This window comes from Lynx rufus, unplaced genomic scaffold (genome assembly GCF_022079265.1).
Source record: "Lynx rufus isolate CCGP_SWC_20201006 ecotype Redwood Valley unplaced genomic scaffold, mLynRuf1.p SCAF_8, whole genome shotgun sequence".
Taxonomy (NCBI): domain Eukaryota; kingdom Metazoa; phylum Chordata; class Mammalia; order Carnivora; family Felidae; genus Lynx; species Lynx rufus.
The window spans coordinates 39,412,980-39,438,603 of NW_025814896.1; the positions used below are offsets into that span (position 1 = coordinate 39,412,980).

At 37.1% G+C, this 25,624-nt stretch overlaps 1 protein-coding gene across 3 annotated transcripts in view; it reads right to left on the reverse strand.

Moving 5' to 3' along the window:
- The window catches only part of SEL1L2 (SEL1L2 adaptor subunit of ERAD E3 ligase), a 90,795-nt gene that overhangs the window by 33,728 nt on the left and 31,443 nt on the right, over window positions 1-25,624 (reverse strand). For all 3 annotated transcript variants that reach the window (XM_047069858.1, XM_047069855.1, XM_047069857.1), the window contains 4 exons: window positions 8,220-8,273; window positions 7,493-7,552; window positions 7,321-7,402; window positions 18-172 (listed from right to left, as the gene is read on the reverse strand). In XM_047069858.1, coding sequence (XP_046925814.1) covers window positions 18-172; window positions 7,321-7,402; window positions 7,493-7,552; window positions 8,220-8,273 — 351 coding nt within the window. The remainder of the gene's footprint in view (window positions 1-17; window positions 173-7,320; window positions 7,403-7,492; window positions 7,553-8,219; window positions 8,274-25,624) is intronic.

Below are 25,624 nucleotides of genomic sequence, written 5' to 3' on the forward strand. Positions count from 1 at the left end.
TTGTCAGTATACGTTACCTGTATCTGAACATCTCCTCTTTCTGCCAAAAATTTATAGTATTGGTATATGTCCCAATCTAAAATCTCACTGTTAGAACTCAGATTTTCAGGTCTCTCAGTCAGTCTCACTTTTTCCACTGGAATGCTTTCACTTTTTTCCAATTTGTCAGCAACTGTGAACAGAAACAAAACAGAGAGACAGAGGGAAGATGGCGGCGCAGGAGGGTGCTGGGCTCACCGCGCGTCCTGCTGATCACTTAGATTCCACCTACACCTGCCTAAATAACCCAGAAAACCGCCAGAGGAATAGCAGAACGTAGTCTCCGGAGCCAAGCGCAGACGAGAGGCCCACGGAAGAGGGTAGGAAGGGCGGCGAGGCGGTGCGCGCTCCACGGACTGGCGGGAGGGAGCCGGGGCCGAGGGGCAGCTCGCCCGCCAAGCAGAGCCCCCAAGTCTGGCTGGGAAAAGCGGAGGGGCCTGACGGACTGTGTTCCAACAGCAAGCGCGACTTAGCGTCTGGGAGGTCATAAGTTAACAGCTCTGCTCGGAAAGCGGGAAGGCTAGAGGTCAAAGGGAGGGAGAGCTACTGAGCCCCGGACAACAGAGCTCAGTTTGGTGGGGAACAAAGGCGCTCGCCAGCGCCATCTCCCCAGCCCATCCCCCAGCCAAAATCCCAAAGGGAACCAGTTCCTGCCAGGGAACTTGCTCACTCCACGCAAACACCCAACTCTGTGCTTCTGCGGAGCCAAACCTCCGGCAGTGGATCTGACTCCCTCCCGCTGCCACAGGGCCCCTCCTGAAGTGGATCACCTAAGGAGAAGCGAGCTAAGCCTGCCCCTCCTGCCCCCGTGCACCTTGCCTACCCACCCCAGCTAATACGCCAGATCCCCAGCATCACAAGCCTGGCAGTGTGCAAGTAGCCCAGACGGGCCACACCACCCCACAGTGAATCCCGCCCCTAGGAGAGGGGAAGAGAAGGCACACACCAGTCTGACTGTGGCCCCAGCAGTGGGCTGGGGGCAGACATCAGGTCAGACTGCGGCCCCGCCCACCAACTCCAGTTATACACCACAGCACAGGGGAAGTGCCCTGCAGGTCCTCACCACTCCAGGGACTATCCAAAATGACCAAGCGGAAGAATTCCCCTCAGAAGAATCTCCAGGAAATAACAACAGCTAATGAACTGATCAAAAAGGATTTAAATAATATAACAGAAAGTGAATTTAGAATAATAGTCATAATATTAATTGCTGGGCTTGAAAACAGTATAGAGGACAGCAGAGAATCTCTTGCTACAGAGATCAAGGGACTAAGGAACAGTCACGAGGAGCTGAAAAGTGCTTTAAACGAAATGCAAAACAAAATGGAAATAACGACAGCTCGGATTGAAGAGGCAGAGGAGAGAATAGGTGAACTAGAAGATAAAGTTATGGAAAAAGAGGAAGCTGAGAGAAAGAGAGATAAAAAAATCCAGGAGTATGAGGGGAAAATTAGAGAACTAAGTGATACACTAAAAAGAAATAATGTACGCATAATTGGTATCCCAGAGGAGGAAGAGAGAGGGAAAGGTGCTGAAGGGGTACTTGAAGAAATTATAGCTGAGAACTTCCCTGAACTGGGGAAGGAAAAAGGCATTGAAATCCAAGAGGCACAGAGAACTCCCTTCAGACGTAACTTGAATCGATCTTCTGCACGACATATCATAGTGAAACTGGCAAAATACAAGGATAAAGAGAAAATTCTGAAAGCAGCAAGGGGTAAACGTGCCCTCACATATAAAGGGAGACCTATAAGACTCGTGACTGATCTCTCTTTTGAAACTTGGCAGGCCAGAAAGAATGGGCACGAGATCTTCAGTGTGCTAAACAGAAAAAATATGCAGCCGAGAATCCTTTATCCAGCAAGTCTGTCATTTAGAATAGAAGGAGAGATAAAGGTCTTCCCAAACAAACAAAAACTGAAGGAATTTGTCACCACTAAACCAGCCCTACAAGAGATCCTAAGGGGGACCCTGTGAGACAAAGTACCAGAGACATCACTACAAGCATAAAACATATAGACATCACAATGACTCTAAACCCGTATCTTTCTATAATAACACTGAATGTAAATGGATTAAATGTGCCGACCAAAAGACATAGGGTATCAGAATGGATAAAAAAACAAGACCCATCTATTTGCTGTCTACAAGAGACTCATTTTAGACCTGAGGACACCTTTAGATTGAGAGTGAGGGGATGGAGAACTATTTATCATGCTACTGGAAGCCAAAAGAAAGCTGGAGTAGCCATACTTATATCAGACAAACTAGACTTTAAATTAAAGGCTGTAACAAGAGATGAAGAAGGGCATTATATAATAATTACAGGGTCTATCCATCAGGAAGAGCTAACAATTATAAATGTCTATGCACCGAATACCGGAGCCCCCAAATATATAAAACAATTACTCATAAACAGAAGCAACCTTATTGATAAGAATGTGGTAATTGCTGGGGACTTTAACACCCCACTTACAGAAATGGATAGATCATCTAGACACACGGTCAATAAAGAAACAAGGGCCCTGAATGAGACATTGGATCAGATGGACTTGACAGATATATTTAGAACTCTGCATCCCAAAGCAACAGAATATACTTTCTTCTCGAGTGCACATGGAACATTCTCCAAGATAGATCATATACTGGGTCACAAAACAGCCCTTCATAAGTTTACAAGAATTGAAATTATACCATGCATACTTTCAGACCACAATGCTATGAAGCTTGAAATCAACCACAGGAAAAAGTCTGGAAAACCTCCAAAAGCATGGAGGTTAAAGAACACCCTACTAACGAATGAGTGGGTCAACCAGGCAATTAGAGAAGAAATCAAAAAATATATGGAAACAAACGAAAATGAAAATACAACAATCCAAACGCTTTGGGACGCAGCGAAGGCAGTCCTGAGAGGAAAATACATTGCAATCCAGGCCTATCTCAAGAAACAAGAAAAATCCCAAATACAAAATCTAACAGCACACCTAAAGGAAATAGAAGCAGAACAGCAAAGGCAGCCTAAACCCAGCAGAAGAAGAGAAATAATAAAGATCAGAGCAGAAATAAACAATATAGAATCTAAAAAAACTGTAGAGCAGATCAACGAAACCAAGAGTTGGTTTTTTGAAAAAATAAACAAAATTGACAAACCTCTCGCCAGGCTTCTCAAAAAGAAAAGGGAGATGACCCAAATAGATAAAATCATGAATGAAAATGGAATTATTACAACCAATCCCTCAGAGATACAAACAATTATCAGGGAATACTATGAAAAATTATATGCCAACAAATTGGACAACCTGGAAGAAATGGACAAATTCCTAAACACCCACACTCTTCCAAAACTCAATCAGGAGGAAATAGAAAGCTTGAACAGACCCATAACCAGCGAAGAAATTGAATCGGTTATCAAAAATCTCCCAACAAATAAGAGTCCAGGACCAGATGGCTTCCCAGGGGAGTTCTACCAGACGTTTAAAGCAGAGATAATACCTATCCTTCTCAAGCTATTCCAAGAAATAGAAGGGGAAGGAAAACTTCCAGACTCATTCTATGAAGCCAGTATTACTTTGATTCCTAAACCAGACAGAGACCCAGTAAAAAAAGAGAACTACAGGCCAATATCCCTGATGAATATGGATGCAAAAATTCTCAATAAGATACTAGCAAATCGAATTCAACTGCATATAAAAAGAATTATTCACCATGACCAAGTGGGATTCATTCCTGGGATGCAGGGCTGGTTCAACATTCGCAAATCAATCAACGTGATACATCACATTAACAAAAAAAAAAGAGAAGAACCATATGATCCTGTCAATCGATGCAGAAAAGGCCTTTGACAAAATCCAGCACCCTTTCTTAATAAAAACCCTTGAGAAAGTCGGGATAGAAGGAACATACTTAAAGATCATAAAAGCCATTTATGAAAAGCCCACAGCTAACATCATCCTCAACGGGGAAAAACTGAGAGCTTTCTCCCTGAGATCAGGAACACGACAGGGATGCCCACTCTCACCGCTGTTGTTTAACATAGTGCTGGAAGTTCTAGCATCAGCAGTCAGACAACAAAAGGAAATCAAAGGCATCAAAATTGGCAAAGATGAAGTCAAGCTTTCGCTTTCTGCAGATGACATGATATTATACATGGAAAATCCGATAGACTCCACCAAAAGTCTGCTAGAACTGATACATGAATTCAGCAAAGTTGCAGGATACAAAATCAATGTACAGAAATCAGTTGCATTCTTATACACTAACAATGAAGCAACAGAAAGACAAATAAAGAAACTGATCCCATTCACAACTGCACCAAGAAGCATAAAATACCTAGGAATAAATCTAACCAAAGATGTAAAAGATCTGTATGCTGAAAACTATAGAAAGCTTATGAAGGTAATTGAAGAAGATATACAGAAATGGAAAGACATTCCGTGCTCATGGATTGGAAGAATAAATATTGTCAAAATGTCAATACTACCCAAAGCTATCTACACATTCAATGCAATCCCAATCAAAATTGCACCAGCATTCTTCTCGAAGCTAGAACAAGCAATCCTAAAATTCATATGGAACCACAAAAGGCCCCGAATAGCCAAAGGAATTTTGAAGAAGAAGACCAAAGCAGGAGGCATCACAATCCCAGACTTTAGCCTCTACTACAAAGCTGTAATCATCAAGACAGCATGGTATTGGCACAAAAACAGACACATAGACCAATGGAATAGAATAGAAACCCCAGAACTAGACCCACAAACGTATGGCCAACTCATCTTTGACAAAGCAGGAAAGAACATCCAATGGAAAAAAGACAGTCTCTTTAACAAATGGTGCTGGGAGAACTGGATAGCAACATGCAGAAGGTTGAAACTAGACCACTTTCTCACACCATTCACAAAAATAAACTCAAAATGGATAAAGGACCTGAATGTGAGACAGGAAACCATCAAAACCTTAGAGGAGAAAGCAGGAAAAGACCTCTCTGACCTCAGCCGTAGCAATCTCTTACTCGACACATCCCCAAAGGCAAGGGAATTAAAAGCAAAAGTGAATTACTGGGACCTTATGAAGATAAAAAGCTTCTGCACAGCAAAGGAAACAACCAACAAAACTAAAAGGCAACCAACGGAATGGGAAAAGATATTTGCAAATGACCTATCGGACAAAGGGCTAGTATCCAAAATCTATAAAGAGCTCACCAAACTCCACACCCGAAAAACAAATAACCCAGTGAAGAAATGGGCAGAAAACATGAATAGACACTTCTCTAAAGAAGACATCTGGATGGCCAACAGGCACGTGAAAAGATGTTCAACGTCACTCCTTATCAGGGAAATACAAATCAAAACCACACTCAGATATCACCTCACGCCAGTCAGAGTGGCCAAAATGAACAAATCAGGAGACTATGGATGCTGGAAACGATGTGGAGAAACGGGAACCCTCTTGCACTGTTAGTGGGAATGCAAATTGGTGCAGCCGCTCTGGAAAGCAGTGTGGAGGTTCCTCAGAAAATTAAAAATAGACCTACCCTATGACCCAGCAATAGCACTGCTAGGAATTTATCCAAGGGATACAGGAGTACTGATGCATAGGGGCACTTGTACCCCAATGTTTATAGCAGCACTCTCAACAATAGCCAAATTATGGAAAGAGCCTAAATGTCCATCAACTGATGAATGGATAAAGAAATTGTGGTTTATATACACAATGGAATACTACGTGGCAATGAGAAAAAATGAAATATGGCCTTTTGTAGCAACGTGGATGGGACTGGAGAGTGTGATGCTAAGTGAAATAAGCCATACAGAGAAAGACAGATACCATATGGTTTCACTCTTATGTGGATCCTGAGAAACTTAACAGAAACCCATGGGGGAGGGGAAGGAAAAAAAAAAAAAGTTAGAGTGGGAGAGAGCCAAAGCATAAGAAACTGTTAAAAACTGAGAACAAACTGAGGGTTGATGGGGGGTGGGAGGGAGGGGAGGGTGGGTGATGGGTATTGAGGAGGGCACCTTTTGGGATGAGCACTGGGTGTTGTATGGAAACCAATTTGACAATAAATTTCATATATTAAAAAAAAAAAAAGAAAGAAACAAAACAGAGACTAGCCTGAATACACAAGGTTGCAAGAGATAACTTAGAGAAAACAGCTTAGAGAAAACACTGTTCAGCCTATTCTTAAATTGTGCAGAGGTTGGCCTACTAACAGAAAAAAATATATATACCCTTAGGAGATAGAAATTTACTGATTTTTGTTTATTTGGTTCTGAGAAAAGTGCAAGAAACCTCATTATTTTTTGCAGTCCCTACAAATAGTGTATTAACACATATCAGAGCCTACTGAAGAGTTTGTCCAAGCAGGCTCAAGGAGAGAAGACAGATGTTAGAAGCAGGCAACGGACCCTCTCTACCACTGAACTTTTCCAAGATTGAAACTACAATATAAGAGTAATAGCTTCTTAATTATTTCCTATAAAGAGTAGGAAACTAAATATAAATATAAATATATTTGAATAAACCTAACAAAGTATGAGGTTTGAAACATATATAGTAATTGTAGTTTCATTAAGCATATGAAATGATCTTGTTATATATATTATCTTAAAAAGCAGTTGTTTCACTCTTTCCTTTCTCAGATCCTAATAATGCCAGAGCTGTGTATTTAGATATTATTTTGATTATAGAAATTAACCATATGGACCTTACCTTATTCACTTCTTGGAAGACTTTTATTTAAAAACCTATTATGCCATCTGGTTCAATGATATGCAAGATGAAACGTTACATTCAACTTTGAAAATGATTCCAGAAACATATATTAATCTCATGCTCTATTTTTTGTGATCATTTTAATCATTTAAATAGAATAATGCTTACTTAAGTTGTTCTCACATGAGGTGACAGAGACTGAAAGTGTATGTATCTTACATCCATTTATTGAAGAGTTTTTAACAAGCCATCCCATATTCTAAATGTTAGAATTGGAAAAACTGCTAAATATTTATTGATGCTTCATTCAAATTCTCAGTTGAATGAAAGCACAGCACAAGAACATGGGGACTTATTCTAACAAAAATAAAAGATAAGCACATTCATTTAAAGCTTTTGAAAAGTAATAAAATCAGAAAACTCTACATTGTATTAAAAGAACTGTACTATAACAAATGCTGAAAGCATAGTCATTTAATACTTTCATAAATATACAAACTGGCATTGATTTATTCTTCTAATTGCTCAGCAAGTCTATTTATCTTAAAATAAATTATGTGAAATACTCACTGTAATCTGCTACCTTCTTGTAATGATTTAGGGCAACTTCACAATTCTGTAGAACATTGATTCCTGACAAATATCTGTACCCCTAAAACACAGGGATATATATTCTTAATATTCTGACAGTGTTGTATTTATAACATGCCCATTTGGGCCCAAGAATACTTAATTTACTTACCAAAATCATTTGGGACATCATGCTTCCTCCAGCACTTCCAAAGGTGTAATATATCAGTGCCTAAAGTAAACGAAAAAAAATCTATATCTATATCCGCCATCTAAATTTGAAGCTCAAACCAATCATTGCTTTTTTATTCCTTGCCCAGCAATGAACTTTGAACGACTCCAAAATAAATTTCAACTTTTGTCTTCTTCCTTGGTAAAGATGGCTGACATTTTTGGAGGACTTAGGGCATTGTACATGATACTTCATTTACATTACAAAATACCTATGAAGTAGATATTATCTATCTATAATGGAGATATTATCTATCTACCTAAAATATGGGACATTAAGAAATTTTATTTTGTTTATGTATTTAAAAATTTTTTTTAACATTTATTTGTTATTGAGAGACAGAGAGTGAACAGGGGAGGGGCAGAGAGAGAGGGAGACACAGAATCCAAAGCAGGCTCCAGGCTCTGAGCCGTCAGCACAGAGCCTGACTTGGGGCTCGAATTCACAAACTGTGAGATCATGACCTGAGCTGAAGTCGGATGCTTAACCGACTGAGCCACTCAGGCACCCCAAGAAACTTATGATATTTTAATCTTAAATTTCTGACTATTGAGCTGGCGCTTTTAACCACCACTCTCAAGTAAGCCCCTTTACCTAAAGAGGAGACTATTCAATGTCCCTTTTTAAAAAATTCAGTTTTGTTCCAGGAAAAACAGAATAACTTTACCTTGGCTTGATTGTATTCCATTCCTATTCCATAAGAAGACAAAAATCCTAATGCCTAAAGCCCAAAAGAAAAGGAAAACTAAATAAATCCATTTATTTCACAATTATTATTTACAGTGGTAAAAGATATTTTAAATGTCTGTTGCATAATAATTGTACTGTTGGCTTATATCTTATATCCTATAATAAAGTACCCTTTTATACTTTTTCTAAGGCTGTAAGAAATTGGAAAAGGTAATAGTGGGAGTTTTCTATAATATATATGAAAATAGGCTAATACTGACATTTAGTATAAATCATAATGAAACGTTATAAACCAATGATATTTATATTCTTGCCTTTCGTGGCAATGAAAAAACTTCTTCCTTCAACATTTTAGAATTTAGATTTGAATATTTGTCTTCATATTTTTAAAAGAAAATGCGATGTATATAAAAAATTCAAATGCAAAGAACTGTATTGAATAAAAGGAAAGTCTAATCGTGTAGCAAGATGCTGAAATAGGCAGCCCCAGATCTTGTTCCTCCATAGAGACACTGATTTAGCAACAATATACAGTCCAAAAAATCTTTATGAGAACTCCAGCAACAACTTAAGAAATCATAGTAACCCAGACAAACTCAAAGCAAGGAACGAACAATCCATTGATACAGGTAAAGAAAGCCGTTTATTTAACCTGCAATTGCTCCTCCCCCAAGCCAGCATAGCACAGTGTGATTAAGAGGAAAAGCCCAACTCATGACTTCTCCCTTGGGAGGGAAAGAGAAGAGTGGAACCTAGGTCCAATGTTTCAGCTTTTGCAGGGACTGCCCATGGGTCTGATTTCTGTCTTGCCTGACTTGGCATGATTGAAGAACCAGCATACTATGGATTCCTGGGCAGCTGCTGAGAACAAAAGAGAGCTCAGCCACTAATTGCAGGACTGGAGAATTTCCTATATACCACAGATAGAAGCCAGCACAACTTGGCAAAATCAGCAGAAAGTGACCAACTTGTGACTTCTCCTTTGGGAGGAAAAGAGAAGACTGGAATGGGGGCCCAATGTTATGGCTTTTGGGAAGCTACTCAAGGACTGATTTCTATCTCCTCTGACCTGAAGCACTGACCAAACTCTCATGCTTTAGATGCCTGGGGCCACTAAGAAGAAAAAGGAGTTTTGCAGCTTGTTGCCACCCCAGAGAACCTGCAATATCACATACAGACACTAAAAGGAGCAAAAGACTACAAGCTCCCGAAAAATACCAGCAAATCTCTGTAACTGGAAATTACAAACACAAGCCCCAAGAAGACACACCCCCAGAAATGATTTGAGAGGTCCCCAGAATCTCTAGCTATGTTGATAGGTGAAGGTATTTCCCTGCACATATCCAATCTGTAAAGATAAAGGGGTAGCTATATTTCCAAATACATAAATCACAGAAAAAATTAACAAGGCATATGAAGAAACAGGCAAACATGGCCCAATCAAAGGAACAAAATAAATCTTAAAAAAATAAAACCCTCAACCCTAAAGAAATGGAGATCTATAAGTTACCATACAAAAAATCCAAAATAATCATCTTAAGCTCAAAATGCTACAAGACAGCACATATAAACAACTAACCAAAATCAGGAAAAGGATGCATGAATAGAATGAGAATATCAAAAAAGAGATTGAAAAAGAAAGAAAGAAAGAGAGGAAGGAGGGAAGAAAGGGAGGAAGGAAGAAAGAAAGATTTCTTTCAAAAACTCTGGAGCTGAAGAATATAATAACTGAATTGAAAAATTCATTAGTGGGCTTTAATAGTAGACTGATCAAGCAGAAGAAGGAATCAATGAACCTGAAATCAGTGGAACAAAAAAAATGAAGACAAGTAAGAAATCCTAAGAGACTTATGGGAAACCATCAAGTGGACCAATATACACATTATGGGAGTCGCAGAAGAATAGTGAGAGAAAAAGGGGCAGAGAGCTTATTTTAAGAAACAATGGCTGATAATTTCCCATATCTGAGGAAGGAAATGGATAACTAAATTCAAGAAATTCAATAAACTTCAACTAGGATGAACCCAAAGAGGCCCACAGCAAGACACATTATAATCAAACTGTTACAAGTCAAAGACAGGATCTTGAAAGTAGCAAGAGAAAAGAGACTCATCATGTACAAGAAAGTTCCCTTAAGTTTATGAGCAGATATCTCAGTAGAAACATTACAAGCCAGAGGGAATAGGCTAATATGAGCAAAATACTGAAAGAAAAAAGTTGTCAACCAGAATACTGTATGTGGCAAAACTGACCTTCAAAAATGGAGAAGTAAAGGCCTTCCCAGATAAACAAAAGCTAAAGGAGTTCATCAACACTAGACCTGCCCTATAAAAACTGTTAACAGGAGTCCTGCAAGTTGAAAGAAAAAGATGCTAGACAGCAAAACAAAAATATACAAAAATATAGAGCTCTCTGGTAAAGATAAATACATAGACAAATACAGAATCCTGTAGTACTGTAATAGTGGTACAAAAGTCAGGTTTAATTCTGGTATAGAATTTAATAAAACAACAAAAGCATAAAAGAAAACTATAACTATAAATGTGAATGAATACAAAATGCGAATTGGGTTATTGATAACATAAAGTGGGGGGAGAGAGGAGTGTTGTGATTGCAGTTAAGTTGATATTAATTTAACTAGAAGATGTTTTATGTAATCCCCTTGGTAACGACAAGGAAATAGTTATAGAAGATACACCAAGAAAATAAGAAGGGAATGAAAGCATGCCATTACTAAATAAATAAATAAATAAATAAATAAATGAATAACAAAAGGAGGGACGAAGAAGGGAAAAGGACAAAATAACTACAAGGCAAACAAAAGCAATCAATAAAAGGACAACAGGAAGTCTTTCCTTATCAGTAATTACTCTAAATACAAATGGATTAAACTCCAAACAAAAGATACAGAGTGGCTGAATGGATAAAAATAAGCAATATCCAACTATCTGATGTCTACAGGAGGCTTTATTTTTTGAGAGCTGGGGCGAGAGGCAAAGAAAGAGGGAGAGCGAGAATCCCAAGCAGGCTCTGTGCTGTGAGCATACAGCCTGACGCAGGGCTCGATCTCACAACTGTGACATCATGACCTGAGCTGACATCAAGAGTTGGACCTTTAGCTGACTGAGCCACCTAGACACCCCCAAGAGACTTTAGATGTAAGGACACATAGGCTTAAAGTGAAAGAATGGAAACACATATTCCATGCAAATTGTAACAAAAAGAGTAAAAGACGACCATAATTATATGAGACAAAAGTAGATTTTAAGTCAGAAAGTGTCAAAAGAGACAAAAAAGGATATTATATAATGATAATAGGGTCAATTCACCAGGAAGATATAACCATTATAAATATATATACATTAATGGTAGAGCACCCAAACATATGAAGCAAACATTGACAGAACTGAAAGAAGAAATAGACAGTAACACAATAATGGTAGGAGATTTTAATGCCCCATTTTCAATAATGGATAGAACAACCAGACCAAAGCTCAGCAAAGAAACAGAGGAGTTGAACAACACCATAGACTAATCAGACCTAACAGACATATAGAATGCTCCACCCAACAATAGCAGAATGCACATTCTTCTTAAGAACACATAGAAAAATTGGGAATGCAAGCTGGTGCAACCACTCTGGAAAACAGTATGGAGGTTCCTCAAAAAACTAAAAATAGAACTACCCTACAACCCAGCAATTGCAATACTAGGTATTTATCCAAGGGATACAGGTGTGCTGTTTCGAAGGGACACATGCACCCCCATGCTTATAGCAGCACTATCAACAATAGCCAAAGTATGGAAAGAGCCCAAATGGCCATCGATGGATGAATGGATAAAGAAGATGTGGTATATATATACAACGGACTATTACTTGGTGATCAAAAAGAATGAAATCTTGCCATTTGCAACTACGTGGATGGAACTGGAGGGTATTATGCTAAGTGAACTTAGTCAGAGAAAGACAAAAATCATATGACTTCACTCATATGAGGACTTTAAGAGACAAAACAGATGAACATAAGGGAAGGGAAACAAAAATAATATAAAAACAGAGAGGAGGACAAAGCACAAGAGACTCATAAATCTGGAGAACAAAGTGAGGGTTACTGGAGGGGGTGTGGGAGGGGGGATGGGCTAAATAAGTAAGGGGCACTAAGGAATCTACTTGTGAAATTCAGAAATATGTGGAAATTAAGCATCACACTCTTGAACTACCAATGGGTCAAGGAAGAAATCACAAGGAAATTTAGAAAATATCTTGAGACAAATGAAAATTAAAATACAACATACCAAAACTTATGAGAAGTACTAAGAGGAAGTTTATAGAGGTAAGTGTCTACATTTAAAAAGAAAGATCTCAAATCAAATCAACAACCTAACTTTCTATCTTAAAACACACACACGCACACACACACACGCACACACACACACACACACACACAGGAAAAGAAGAACAATCTAAACCCAAAATTAATGGAAGGAAGGATATAAAGATTAAAGAAAAAAAAACAGACAATAGAAAAGGTATATAAACACATGCTACAAAATGGTTGAACCTTTAGGACAGTATACTAGGTGAAATATGCCAGTCACAAAAAAGACAAAAACTGCATGAAACCACTTATATGAGGTCTCTAAAGTAGTCAAACTCTTAGAAACAAAAAACAAAATGAAATTTGCTAAGATCTAGGGAGAGGGAGAAGAGGGGAGTTGTTTAATGGATTTCAGATTTGTAAGATTAAGCAGTTCTAGACATCTGCACAATGATGCACATACTGCTGTACTGTACAGTAAAAATGATCAAGATGGTGAATTTTATATTATTTACCTCATTTTTTTTAAAAGTGGAAGTCTTCCGTCATCACCAATGCTTGATAATCCCCATCATCCCCAAGCATCCCCATGCTTGATAATAGTTTCATATATGTCTTTCCAAACCACTTTCTAAGCATTCATATACTTCGAAATGGTGTAGTTTTTCTTAAAGCCCGTCCCTTACTGATTTGGCATTCCTTTGTTACAATATACTAAATTTTCTTATATTCATGGATCTAAGTCTAGAACTTCTAGTTCCTTGGTTTTCAATGGACTATTTTCATAATAATGAAAATATGTTATTTGTGTTTTTTGTCATCTTGACATTTGCATGAATGATGCAAGTCAATGGTAAATAAAACTGCTGTCATGTTGGCATGAATCAAGCAAGTACACCAAACTGCCATTTATATTGTTATTGTATTCTTCACACCACACACTCACAGCAAAACTAAAAATGCTAGTGTCAGTTAGGAATGTCCTTGATGAAGCAGTAAAAACATTTTTGTAAGTCTCAACTCCTGAATAAATGTCCCTTTATATTCTATCTAAGATGGAAAGTAGGCATAAAGCACTTCCAATAGTGAAATATGTTGGTTATTTCAAGGAAATGCTTGAAATGCTTGTTTGAGTTGCAAGCTGAAATAGTCACTTTTTTTCATGGAACACCATCTTTACTTGAAGGAACAATGGGATAAGCTACATTCATTTAGACTGGCAGACATCTTCTTGAAAATGAACAAAGTAAACCTGCCACTTCAATGAAAATGATTGAAAGTACTGTTGCCAATGTAAATTCAAGCTTTTAAGCAAAAATTAGAATTTTGGAAAGCTTGTATTTGCTACCATGTGCTTGCCACTCCAATACTTAGACTTTTCATGATGGTGGTATTAACAAATATGATTTTGATATTGTACAAAGCAATGTGTCAAATTTGGAAGAACTGCATAACTTAGTGAACCAATATTTTCTAAATAACCAATGTATGATACTATAAAATCATGTATAGGTAAAAAAAAAATTGCATTCAAAATGCAAGGTAGACCAGTTACTTTTAATGTAACAGAATAGGAAAAAGTTCATTATATGATTTTGGATTCCACACTGCAATTAACCTTTAAGAAATTATCACTGTTGGGCTTTGGTGTAGCACCAAGGAATATCTACAATTATCTGAAAAAGCTATTAAAATAGTCTTACCTTTTCTAGTTTTATTTTACTTTGCTACTTTCTGTTTTCTTTCAGCTTTTTGAGATATGTTTTTAAGTTTCTTGTTTATTAAAAAACATTTAAAGGTATATATTTTCCTGTGCATGTGGCTTTAGCCATATTCCTTAACTTTTACATATAGTTGTGTCATTATCATGTTCCTAATATGTCATTTCAGTTTCTACTGTATCTTTGCTACTTGCTAAAAATTAGGACTCTTCAAATTTTATAAAGAGTTAAGCTTTTTTTCCAGTAATTTTTAGTTTCACTGCTTCTGGTCAAAGAATGCACTATCATTCCTATTTTTATTTTTATTTTTTTTTACATACAAATCTGATATTTAACTTTTATTAGATACATAGGGTTGGGCTATTAACTTATCCTCTCTGAGCCTGTTATTTTGTGTAAAATGTGGATATAAAAGTAGCTACACCACAAATTATTATTAGGATTTTAGATAAGGTTATTGACTACCTAAGTTAAAGCTATATAAAGCCATATTTCCTTTTGTTTTGCCTCCAGAAGCACAGGTTTGGATTAATCATAGTCTTCAGCCACGAAGTACTCTCATCACTGGCTCACAAATGGTTGCCCTTGTTTTGTTGTTTGCTTGTTTGTTTATACTTATTTGTTTTTAAAAAATACAACCACTTAAACATTCAGCACTCAATATAAGAACTAGAATTTTGCTTGAAAGTCCCCTTTGGCTACTCCATTATGGGATAGGTCACAGTTATCTAGCATGGCCAGATGTCAGACGATAGAAGATTGTTCTTGGGTTGTAGGGCTTTTAATCTGTACAGTTAAGTCTACTCCAGCTCCTCTCCCAATGTGATTAGAGTCCAAAGTAAAATAGCAAAGTGATATAACAGAAGCTTTAGCCCAGTCCTGTCTTGCTGGTTGTCTTCTTAGTAGATGGTACCATCAACCTCTCTCTCACAGTGATCAGGCCAAATTCCCTTTCTACTACTTGCAAGCGTATAATGATGAGAGTGAGTGGCAGAATTTGCCGCATGACATGAGTGTTCATGTTTGCAGAATCACTGTCCATCATGGGGCATAATCAGTGTGCTGGGGTCAAACCCTTGAGGTTAACCAGAAGTGGTATCACCTTAGGTATTTGACCAATGCTGGTTTCCATGGTGCTTTGTAGGAGGTCAGCTCCATTTCTGGGAGATCGGCTTGTAGTGGATTGGTCTTTAAAAGTTAATCTTTACCTCTCAATCCTATTCATCTAAATTTCTCCCAATATTTGGTAATTGTCAAACATTAATATTTTTATTTTTATTATGTTGTCAGTCAACAGGTCTAAAGTGGCATTTTATGTTGCAATTTGTATTTTCCAAATATCTGGTGAAACTAAATCTTTCTTTGTACATATATTGATTGGTAATATGTTTCCTTTACCTCCAAGTGCTTGCTCATGAATTTGGTCGTTTGTTTTTGTGTTATTTGTGCTTTCCTTGTGATTTCCAAATGTTCTTTATATATTGTTATTAATCTTTTATAGGTTATACATGTTAAAAATATCTTCTTCCAGTTTATTATACAAATTTTCATTTTCTTTAATGTGTCTTCTCATTAGTAAGTGATCTTGATATTAATGTAAATTCATCCATTTGTTTTCCCCTACATTGGTACATTTTGTGTTTTAAGAAATCCTTCTCTACTTTTTTTTTTATTTTATTTTTTATTTTTAAAAATTTACATCCAAATTAGTTACCTTATAGTGCAACAATGATTTCAGGAGTAGATTCCTTAGTGCCCCTTACTTATTTAGCCCATCCCCCCTCCCACACCCCCTCCAGTAACCCTCACTTTGTTCTCCAGATTTATGAGTCTCTTGTGTTTTGTCCCCCTCCCTGTTTTTATATTATTTTTGTTTCCCTTCCCTTATGTTCATCTGTTTTGTCTCTTAAAGTCCTCATATGAGTGAAGTCATATGATTTTTGTCTTTCTCTGACTAAGTTCACTTAGCATAATACCCTCCAGTTCCATCCACGTAGTTGCAAATGGCAAGATTTCATTCTTTGTGATCGCCAAGTAATAATCCATTGTATATATATACCACATCTTCTTTATCCATTCATCCATCGATGGCCATTTGGGCTCTTTCCATACTTTGGCTATTGTTGATAGTGCTGCTATAAGCATGGGGGTGCATGTGTCCCTTCAAAACAGCACAACTATATCCCTTGGATAAATGCCTAGTATTGCAATTGCTGGGTTGTAGGGTAGTTCTATTTTTAGTTTTTTGAGGACCCTCCATGCTGTTTTCCAGAGTGGCTGCACCAGCTTGAATTCTCATCATTTCTATTTTTAAAAGTAAATTAACTTTTTTCTTTGTGTGATAATTTTTTAAAAATAACTTTTTAATTTTTTTGCTTTTTAATTTTCTTTGGGATGATTTTGAATATAAAATCTTGTATGTAGATGTGGTCAGGGTATGCTGTTTTTTGTCTGCTTGGATTCTCTTTGTGAAACCACTTTTATTCCATTCTGAGTTCATTTGATTCAACAGGGCTCCTCACCCTCCTCCTCCTGTGTCACTAGACACAGGTTCAACCAATCAGATTATTCTCCTTCTGGATGCAGTAAGTGATTTGGGGTGGTTTTGTGACCTAATCTGGCACTTTTGCTGAAATCATTGGGAAAAAAACTGGCATCTTTCATGGAGACTTCCAGATAGAAGGACTAATGATACCTAGGTTTGTTGGAGACTGTTTTTGCCTTCATGGGGGTCAAGCCACTCAAAATAAAACCATCATAGAAAAAAGCAAAACCCAGAGACCAAGAATGTATGTCCTGATGTCATCATTCTGGCCTCTGAATCCAGATGATCTAAAAGTAGCTATAACTTGTACTTCACAGTTAAATGAGTCGATAAATCACACTTTTGCCAGATAGGTTGAATTTTCTGTACTTGAAATTCAGAGAATCCTAACCAATACAAGCGGACATCTCTGTTGATGGGAAGTTTATTAAGTTAATAGACACACAGTAAACTAAAATTAATCTCTGTATTGTAGTTGTTCCTTAGGACTTAGTTGTTTAAACTGTATGGTAATTTGGTGCCTAACAAATCAATTCCTTCTTGTACCACTTTCTGCCCTGTTAGACACTTGAGGGCAGCTATTTGATACCTGGTGTTTTCTACTACAAAGATTCCCTATTTTGCCTTCCTCCTGTGATATATTTTAGATTATATTCACCATCTTGTGTGTTCTCTGAATCTGGTCTATATTGTGGATGCCATATTTCTGTCATGGCCCTGTGGAAACAAAGTAGTTACAAGTTTTTAAAGAAAAGGAGGTACCCCAAAGTAGATAAAACTACATTACTTTTTGTTACTAAATTATGTGCAGAAGGAATGGCTCTTACAAGCCAAGTTATCCCACTAAACACAGGAGAAATTGCCAAATCCCTAGGAATAGATGAAAAACTAATGAATGAAAAGCTGTTGTGACCAGTTTATTTATCACAAAGGGTTACAATTAAGGTGTTCAGCATCAAGCATTGTCAGAAACTTCTTGCTAACCTCGAACTGAACTTCTAGCAACATGTGATTCAATCGAAGAAAAGATAAAAGTATAAATTTAGTCAAATTGGAAAGTGTCAGCACTAATAGTTGTAGAATGAGTCAGTAGTTTGGAAGAAATCCTGGAGGTAATCGAGGAATACTCCCTGAGGAAATGTCACACTACTGACATTCTTAAGGGTATGGAGAATGATACGCTAGAAAAGATAGTCATCAAGGAAGTTTTCTAAGTTGAAAACTGATTCAGTTAGATTCTGAATGAGAAGAATTTTGGAGCACCTTGATTTACTTAACTTATATTTACCTTTTTATATAATCAAAGACTGACATCTGATGGAAATCTATGTCTAGAATGTCTAAAATAGCACTCTTAATAAGAGTAAAACAAAAAATCTAGTAAGAAAACTTTAAACTTTAATTGACATCATTTATATAATTAAATAACTTAAATTTTAAAATATATATAACTTACAGTCGATGATGTCTTATAATGGATAAAATATGTGATTATCATCTCTACCACATTTTTCAGATTTCTTTGTCTAGCAATCCTGTAAAATAGAGTTTGCTTAATACAGATTGTTCTTAGTGAACTCATGCTGCTTGGCAAATAATACTGCTTCATTTTCTGGGATTTTCAAAAACAAACATTTTGAAAATATGATGGGGAATTTTACCATTAAACTCACCAGCACTATGCGTAATTTGCAGAATTTTACATCCTCCAAGCCTTGTGGCTTCTTTTCTGCCCTCTTTAGTCACTCAAAATCACTGACAAGTTGGCAATAACATCATTTGTAAGTTCTCTCAGTATCCAGGGATGCAACAGGATTGGGCCAAAAAATTTGAACTCACTCCAAACAGATGTTTGCTGCACTCTGCTTCAGGTGCTTCTGAGAAGTGCATTCTACCCTTTTAATTCTGAATATAAATATCCTTGTTCCAGTTACTATGGCTGTGTAACAAATTACTCCGAAACCTAGTGGCATAAAGCAACCATTTATTATGCTAAGGGTTCTGTGGGTCAATAATTTGGTCAGGAGTGGGTATTTTTGTCTCTGATCCACCATATGGGGACCTTAGTTGGAAGACTCAAAGGCTGGAGGTTAGAATCATCTGAAGACTTGTTCATATGTATGTTTGGCAGTTGATACTGGATATTGGTTGAGACCTTAGCTGAGGCTGATGGCCAGGACACCTCTCCTATAGTATAGGTTTTCTCAGAGCATGGTGGCTGAGTTCCAAGGGTGAGCTTCCTGAGAGGAAGAGCTAAGCAGCACTGTATACTTTTTATGACTTCCCTCGGAAATGTAGCATTACTTCTACCAAACTCTACTGTTTGAAATTGTCAAGAATCTCCCCTAGGTAGTAGAAAATAGGAGGGAGGGAAGATAGACTCCATTTTTTGATTATGTTGGTTGGGTGTTGAAATAGTATATGGGACTGGAAATAATTGATGTGGCCATTTTTGAGAAAAAAAAAATCACGACAATGCTTTACAAAAGCCAGAAGAATGTGAGGATATCTCACTTCATTCTAGTTATTAATTATTATGAATTAATGACTTTTAGTATACTTGCGGTATGTCAGTCCATTGTGGTAATTATTCATGTTAGTGCTCAATTTTTCCATCTTGAGTCAATAGTAGTAGCCTATTTTGAGTTTGCTCAGTCCTTTGGTCATGACCATGGTATTTTCTGACAGCTTCTTTGTTATCATAATGTATTATATGGCACCTTGTATTATACTGATATGACCCCTTGTATAATAAGATGTTTCAAGAGCATCTTGTACATTTCTTGTCCCACACCCAGAATTTGACATCTTCCAAAGAAGCTGGTTTCTTTTTAGTTGGAGAGGATTCGATTTTTATTTTAAACACAATTCCTCCTTGGGGAGAAAGTTAGTATCTAAATTTAAATTTTAATATATTTAAAAATACAGGGGTGCCTGGGTGCCTCAGTCAGTTGGGTGTCCAACTGATTTTGGTTCAGGTCATGATTCAGGGTGGTAGGATTGAGCCCTATGTCAGCTCCATGCTTAGTGTGGAGCCTGCTTGGGATTCTCTCTGTCTCTCTGCCCCTCTCCCCCATTCACATGTTCTCTCTCTCTAAAATAAAATAAACAATAAAAATACATATGTTTGTATTAACAATGACAATTTTAATACTTCTGATGGCTTAAAATATAGACATCAATGTCCTGCTCCTTTCTTGGCTACTCTTTATTCCCTTCATAAACAACCACTTTTAATTATTTTTTCTGTTTTATTCACATAACTTGTCATCATTATAATTCTTGATAAATTGCTACCACTTGAGGTTAATTTTTATATTTCATACATTATATGTACATTTGCTATTTTATAGATGACTTAGTCATTTACATTTAGGTCATTTACTTTCTCACTTTTTCTCCTTGCACCTCTTCTTGACAGAATCATAACACTATTTTTTGTCATAATATAATTGTAAAAGTCTGTCTTGGTGTTCCTAATATTTTCAAGATTCTACTCATTTGGAAATTTATAATTCCTGTCACCATTTTTAGGAGTTCATTCCACACTCTTATGTATATCACTGATAATATAATTTTCCATGCTTTATATTAAAAATAATCTGGTCTTATCCATTCAACTTAATAGTTGATGAAATATTGAAGAATACAAAGTCATAGGCAGAATCCTTTGGTGGATTGCCATAGACTTGCTTTCACCTTGGCATCGACCCATGAGTCTACTCTTTACTTACTATCATCAAAGCCCACATTTCCATTGTTTCACTGAGTTTATGAAAATATCATGCAAGGTTTTGTTAAATGTCTCATTAAATGAAGATACCACGAAGTCTGATAATTCATTCCAAACAGAAAATGAATATTTTCTTAAACTTTTTATTACAATTTCAAAGGCAAAGAACTATGTTACTGTTTAAATTAAAGAACTGACTACAGAGTTCAGCAAAGCATAATAGCTGTAATATGTGGTTTATAATTTGTGTAATTTACTCAATCCACACACTGAAAAAAAAAATCTATGGTTCGGCCAATTCCTCTTTAATCTCAAACATGATCTTTTTATTGGAAAGTTGACCATAAGGCTGTTATAACAAATGGAAGGCGTCTGGAATCCTGGTACTTCTCTAACGCTTATAGTTTATATTTAAAATGGCCTTACTGGCTCCTATTAAGAATGTCTTTAGTCAATATTAGATTTTTATTTTTCTTGCAACTCTTAGCAATTTTTGATTCTGCTGAATTTAGAAACTGGTTTATTTATTTAGAAATTTTAACAGTAAACAAATATACTGACCTTTATATAAGTAAAGATATTGTTCTATTCAGTTGAGCTTGTATTTTAAAATACTTTCACCAAAAGTGTATAATTTTGTGCACAGCTTATCACACTTTTTGGCCTGATTCTGAAGAAATTTGTGAGTTGTGGATTGTGTGGGAGTTAAATTTCCATTCTGTGCCCTAGGGAGGGAAGCCTTTCTCTGTATAAAGCTCATTCTAAAAAGTAAGACCCGAAAACAATGATTTTAGCAGTTTTAAAACCAGCCCCAAAGGCACATTCCCTCTCTCTTTCACTGAGAAATAACAATGGGTAATTTTGAATTAACTCTCTGGAGGACTCAACTAAATTCCTTCAGTTCCTTCCTTTTTTTTTTTTTTTTTTTTTGCTTTCTACATAAATATTGTTTTTATTACAAGAAGCGACCACCTCTGTAGTAAGGCACACACTGTTTCGCCATCACTGTGGCAGAAATCCCTGCTGCTGTCCCTTGGATCTCAGCCAAGACTCTGTGCCCACAGGCCTAAGGCACTTGAGATTGCCCCTCAACTGGAAGCACAGTGGAGGGCCCAAGAACCAAACCTCTGGGGATCGTTCATGACCTCTGGACCCGTGTCCAAGTTCCTTCCTTCCTTCCTTCCTTCCTTCCTTCCTTCCTTCCTTCCTTCCTTCCTTCCTTCCAGAAGTAAAAGAAGACAAAAGATGTTCTGGGTTTTCATGTAGTGAATATGCTAATTATAGCCAGTGCTCTCTTATTCCTTTACACTTGGGCATTGTCACCTAACAACTTTACAATAAACAGTTTTAGGATTTGGTCTGTCTTCTGAGATATATTTGAGATGAAATGAGATGAATTATAGGATGGTTCAAGCTTAATCCAGAAACAAAAATGCTGTAAGTCAAAAAGGAAGCTATATAATAGTGATGACATCAATGACCCTTCCAGTGGCTTTTAAAGGTCAAACTCTGCAAAATAGTTTTGTTAAGACTTGATTCTGAACACAACAATTGTGCTTTGGTTTGTAAGAAACTGTTATAATAGCTGGGATTTGAGTGGAATGAGTTAAGAATAGAGAATATTTTGGGGCGCCTGGGTGGCGCAGTCGGCTAAGCGTCCGACTTCAGCCAGGTCACGATCTCGCGGTCCGTGGGTTCGAGCCCCGCGTCAGGCTCTGGGCTGATGGCTCAGAGCCTGGAGCCTGTTTCCGATTCTGTGTCTCCCTCTCTCTCTGCCCCTCCCCCGTTCATGCTCTGTCTCTCTCTGTCCCAAAAATAAATAAACGTTGAAAAAAAAAATTAAAAAAAAAAAAAAAGAATAGAGAATATTTTATTATATTCAAAGCAAATTACTCAGGTTCCATAATAACAATTTGATTTTACATAATCCTTTTACTTTTTATATAGGAGATTATTATTAAAAGAGAAAAGATTAAGCATTTTTTCTTTAATTACTGCACAAGGCTTGAAAGCATCCAAGATCATTACTTTTAGCTCACATTGCATACCAAATGAAAGTTTGAATCAATGCTAATGAACAACTCAGATCCTATCTGTACCCTTAATAAAAAAAGAGCATTAATGTCAAGATGAAATGTTCTACACAGGTAATCCTAAAATTATCAAAGTGATTATTAGGTTGATACTAAAAAATGATTTTTTTTCAGTAGAAGAACAGTGCTAATAAGTACAGTCCCTCTACAAAACACCTCTATAATTCACATCCAAAAATAAATGAAAATATGTGAAATCTTTGCCATTGAGATAGAATTATTCTAGAATTACAAAGCATGGAAAAGCACACAGTCACTTATATCCTCCTTAATATATCAAAGTTATTTTTACATAATAGAATGGATTTTCTCATTCATAGTAAGATTTTTTTGAACTACATAACTAAGGAAGTACATGCATCTGTGTTAAGTAATTCTTCTGATATCAAAATAATACATACCCATGAATTTAAAAACCTAGATAAATAAAACCCAATAAAATATTTAAAAAAATGATTACAAATAATACCACCATTTAGAGATTATCACAATTAAATTAAGTTTTAAGGTGATACAATGTGGATGATCTATTTTGTTATTCTTTTTTATTTTATTTTAAGTTTTTATTTACTTTGAGAGAGAGAGCACAAATGAAGGAGGGGCAGAAAGAGAGGGAGAGGGAGAGAATCTCAAGCAGGCTCCACGTTGCTGGCACAGAGCCTGAAAGGAGCTCAAACCCATTACCTGAGCTGAAACCAAGTCAGTTGCTTAACCAACTGAGCCACCCAGGTGCCCCTATTTTGTGATTTTTAAAGGAATGAGGTTTAACCCTACCTTCTTGTTGGCAAATTGATAAATTTCCTGTTGAAGCTATTCATTGATATTAAGAGTGAATCTTTCTAATTCTGAATTTTTGCTTCCTGAATGAGAATCAGAAATAAAAGTGAGGGGCGCCTGGGTGGCGCAGTCGGTTAAGCGTCCGACTTCAGCCAGGTCACGATCTCGCGGTCCGTGAGTTCGAGCCCCGCGTCGGGCTCTGGGCTGATGGCTCAGAGCCTGGAGCCTGTTTCCGATTCTGTGTCTCCCTCTCTCTCTGCCCCTCCCCCGTTCATGCTCTGTCTCTCTCTGTCCCAAAAATAAATAAACGTTGAAAAAAAAAATTAAAAAAAAAATTAAAAAAAAAAAAGAAAGAAAAGTGATACAATTTACCTACTCTCGGCTGGTATAGTACAGTATGTTAAAGGACATCCTCTAGTGTGTGACTTAGTTTTGTTTGCTATTTCCTTAATTTCTACCATTTTCATGAAGACTACTCTGTTAATTAACAGTTCTTATTATTTGGAAGGTATAGTTTCTTTGAAAATTAATATAAAAAACTCTGTTCATACTGATCAATGCTTTTGTTGCTCTTATCAGAATTTCCTTCAATTTGGAATTTTGTGGGATAAGCCATTCAGAGTACGTGAAAGAAATCATTATGCCTTTTTTCCTTTATCCAGCTTCCCTTTATACATAGCCTGAAATTATATTTTCCCCTGACCCCTTACTACCACTTTATAATATGGATTCATCTATTTTTCATTTTTTCTTTGTTAATTCAGGTCTTTGCTAGATTTCTGGCACCCTAGGCTCTCCATTTATTACACTTCATTATTTCCATTTGTTCTTCGTTTGTTCCCCAGAGATTGGTGTCTTCATACTCTTCATTATCTATCTCTATCCCTCTCATTCTCTTTCATTGCCATTCTTTTTTTTTTTTATATGAAATTTATTGACAAATTGGTTTCCATACAACACCCAGTGCTCATCCCAAAAGGTACCCTCCTCAATACCCATCACCCACCCTCCCCTCCCTCCCACCCCCCATCAACCCTCAGTTTGTTCTCAGTTTTTAACAGTCTCTTATGCTTTGGCTCTCTCCCACTCTAACCTCTCTTTTTTTTTTTTTTCCTTCCCCTCCCCCATGGGTTCCTGTTAAGTTTCTCAGGATCCACATAAGAGTGAAACCATATGGTATCTGTCTTTCTCTGTATGGCTTATTTCACTTAGCATCACACTCTCCAGTTCCATCCACGTTGCTACAAAAGGCCATATTTCATTTTTTCTCATTGCCACGTAGTATTCCATTGTGTATATAAACCACAATTTCTTTATCCATTCATCAGTTGATGGACATTTAGGCTCTTTCCATAATTTGGCTATTGTTGAGAGTGCTGCTATGAACATTGGGGTACAAGTGCCCCTATGCATCAGTACTCCTGTATCCCTTGGGTAAATTCCTAACAGTGCTATTGCTGGGTCATAGGGTAGGTCTATTTTTAATTTTCTGAGGAACCTCCACACTGCTTTCCAGAGCGGCTGCACCAATTTGCATTCCCACCAACAGTGCAAGAGGGTTCCCGTTTCTCCACATCCTCTCCAGCATCTATAGTCTCCTGATTTGTTCATTTTGGCCACTCTGCCTGGCGTGAGGTGATACCTGAGTGTGGTTTTGATTTGTATTTCCCTGATAAGGAGCGACGCTGAACATCTTTTCATGTGCCTGTTGGCCATCTGGATGTCTTCTTTAGAGAAGTGTCTATTCATGTTTTCTGCCCATTTCTTCACTGGGTTATTTGTTTTTCGGGTGTGGAGTTTGGTGAGCTCTTTATAGATTTTAGATACTAGCCCTTTGTCCGATATGTCATTTGCAAATATCTTTTCCCATTCCGTTGGTTGCCTTTTAGTTTTGCTGGTTGTTTCCTTTGCTGTGCAGAAGCTTTTTATCTTCATAAGTTCCCAGTAATTCACTTTTGCTTTTAATTCCCTTGCCTTTGGGGATGTGTCGAGTAAGAGATTGCTACGGCTGAGGTCAGAGAGGTCTTTTCCTGCTTTCTCCTCTAAGGTTTTGATGGTTTCCTGTCTCACATTCAGGTCCTTTATCCATTTTGAGTTTATTTTTGTAAATGGTGTGAGAAAGTGGTCTAGTTTCAACCTTCTGCATGTTGCTGTCCAGTTCTCCCAACACCATTTGTTAAAGAGGCTGTCTTTT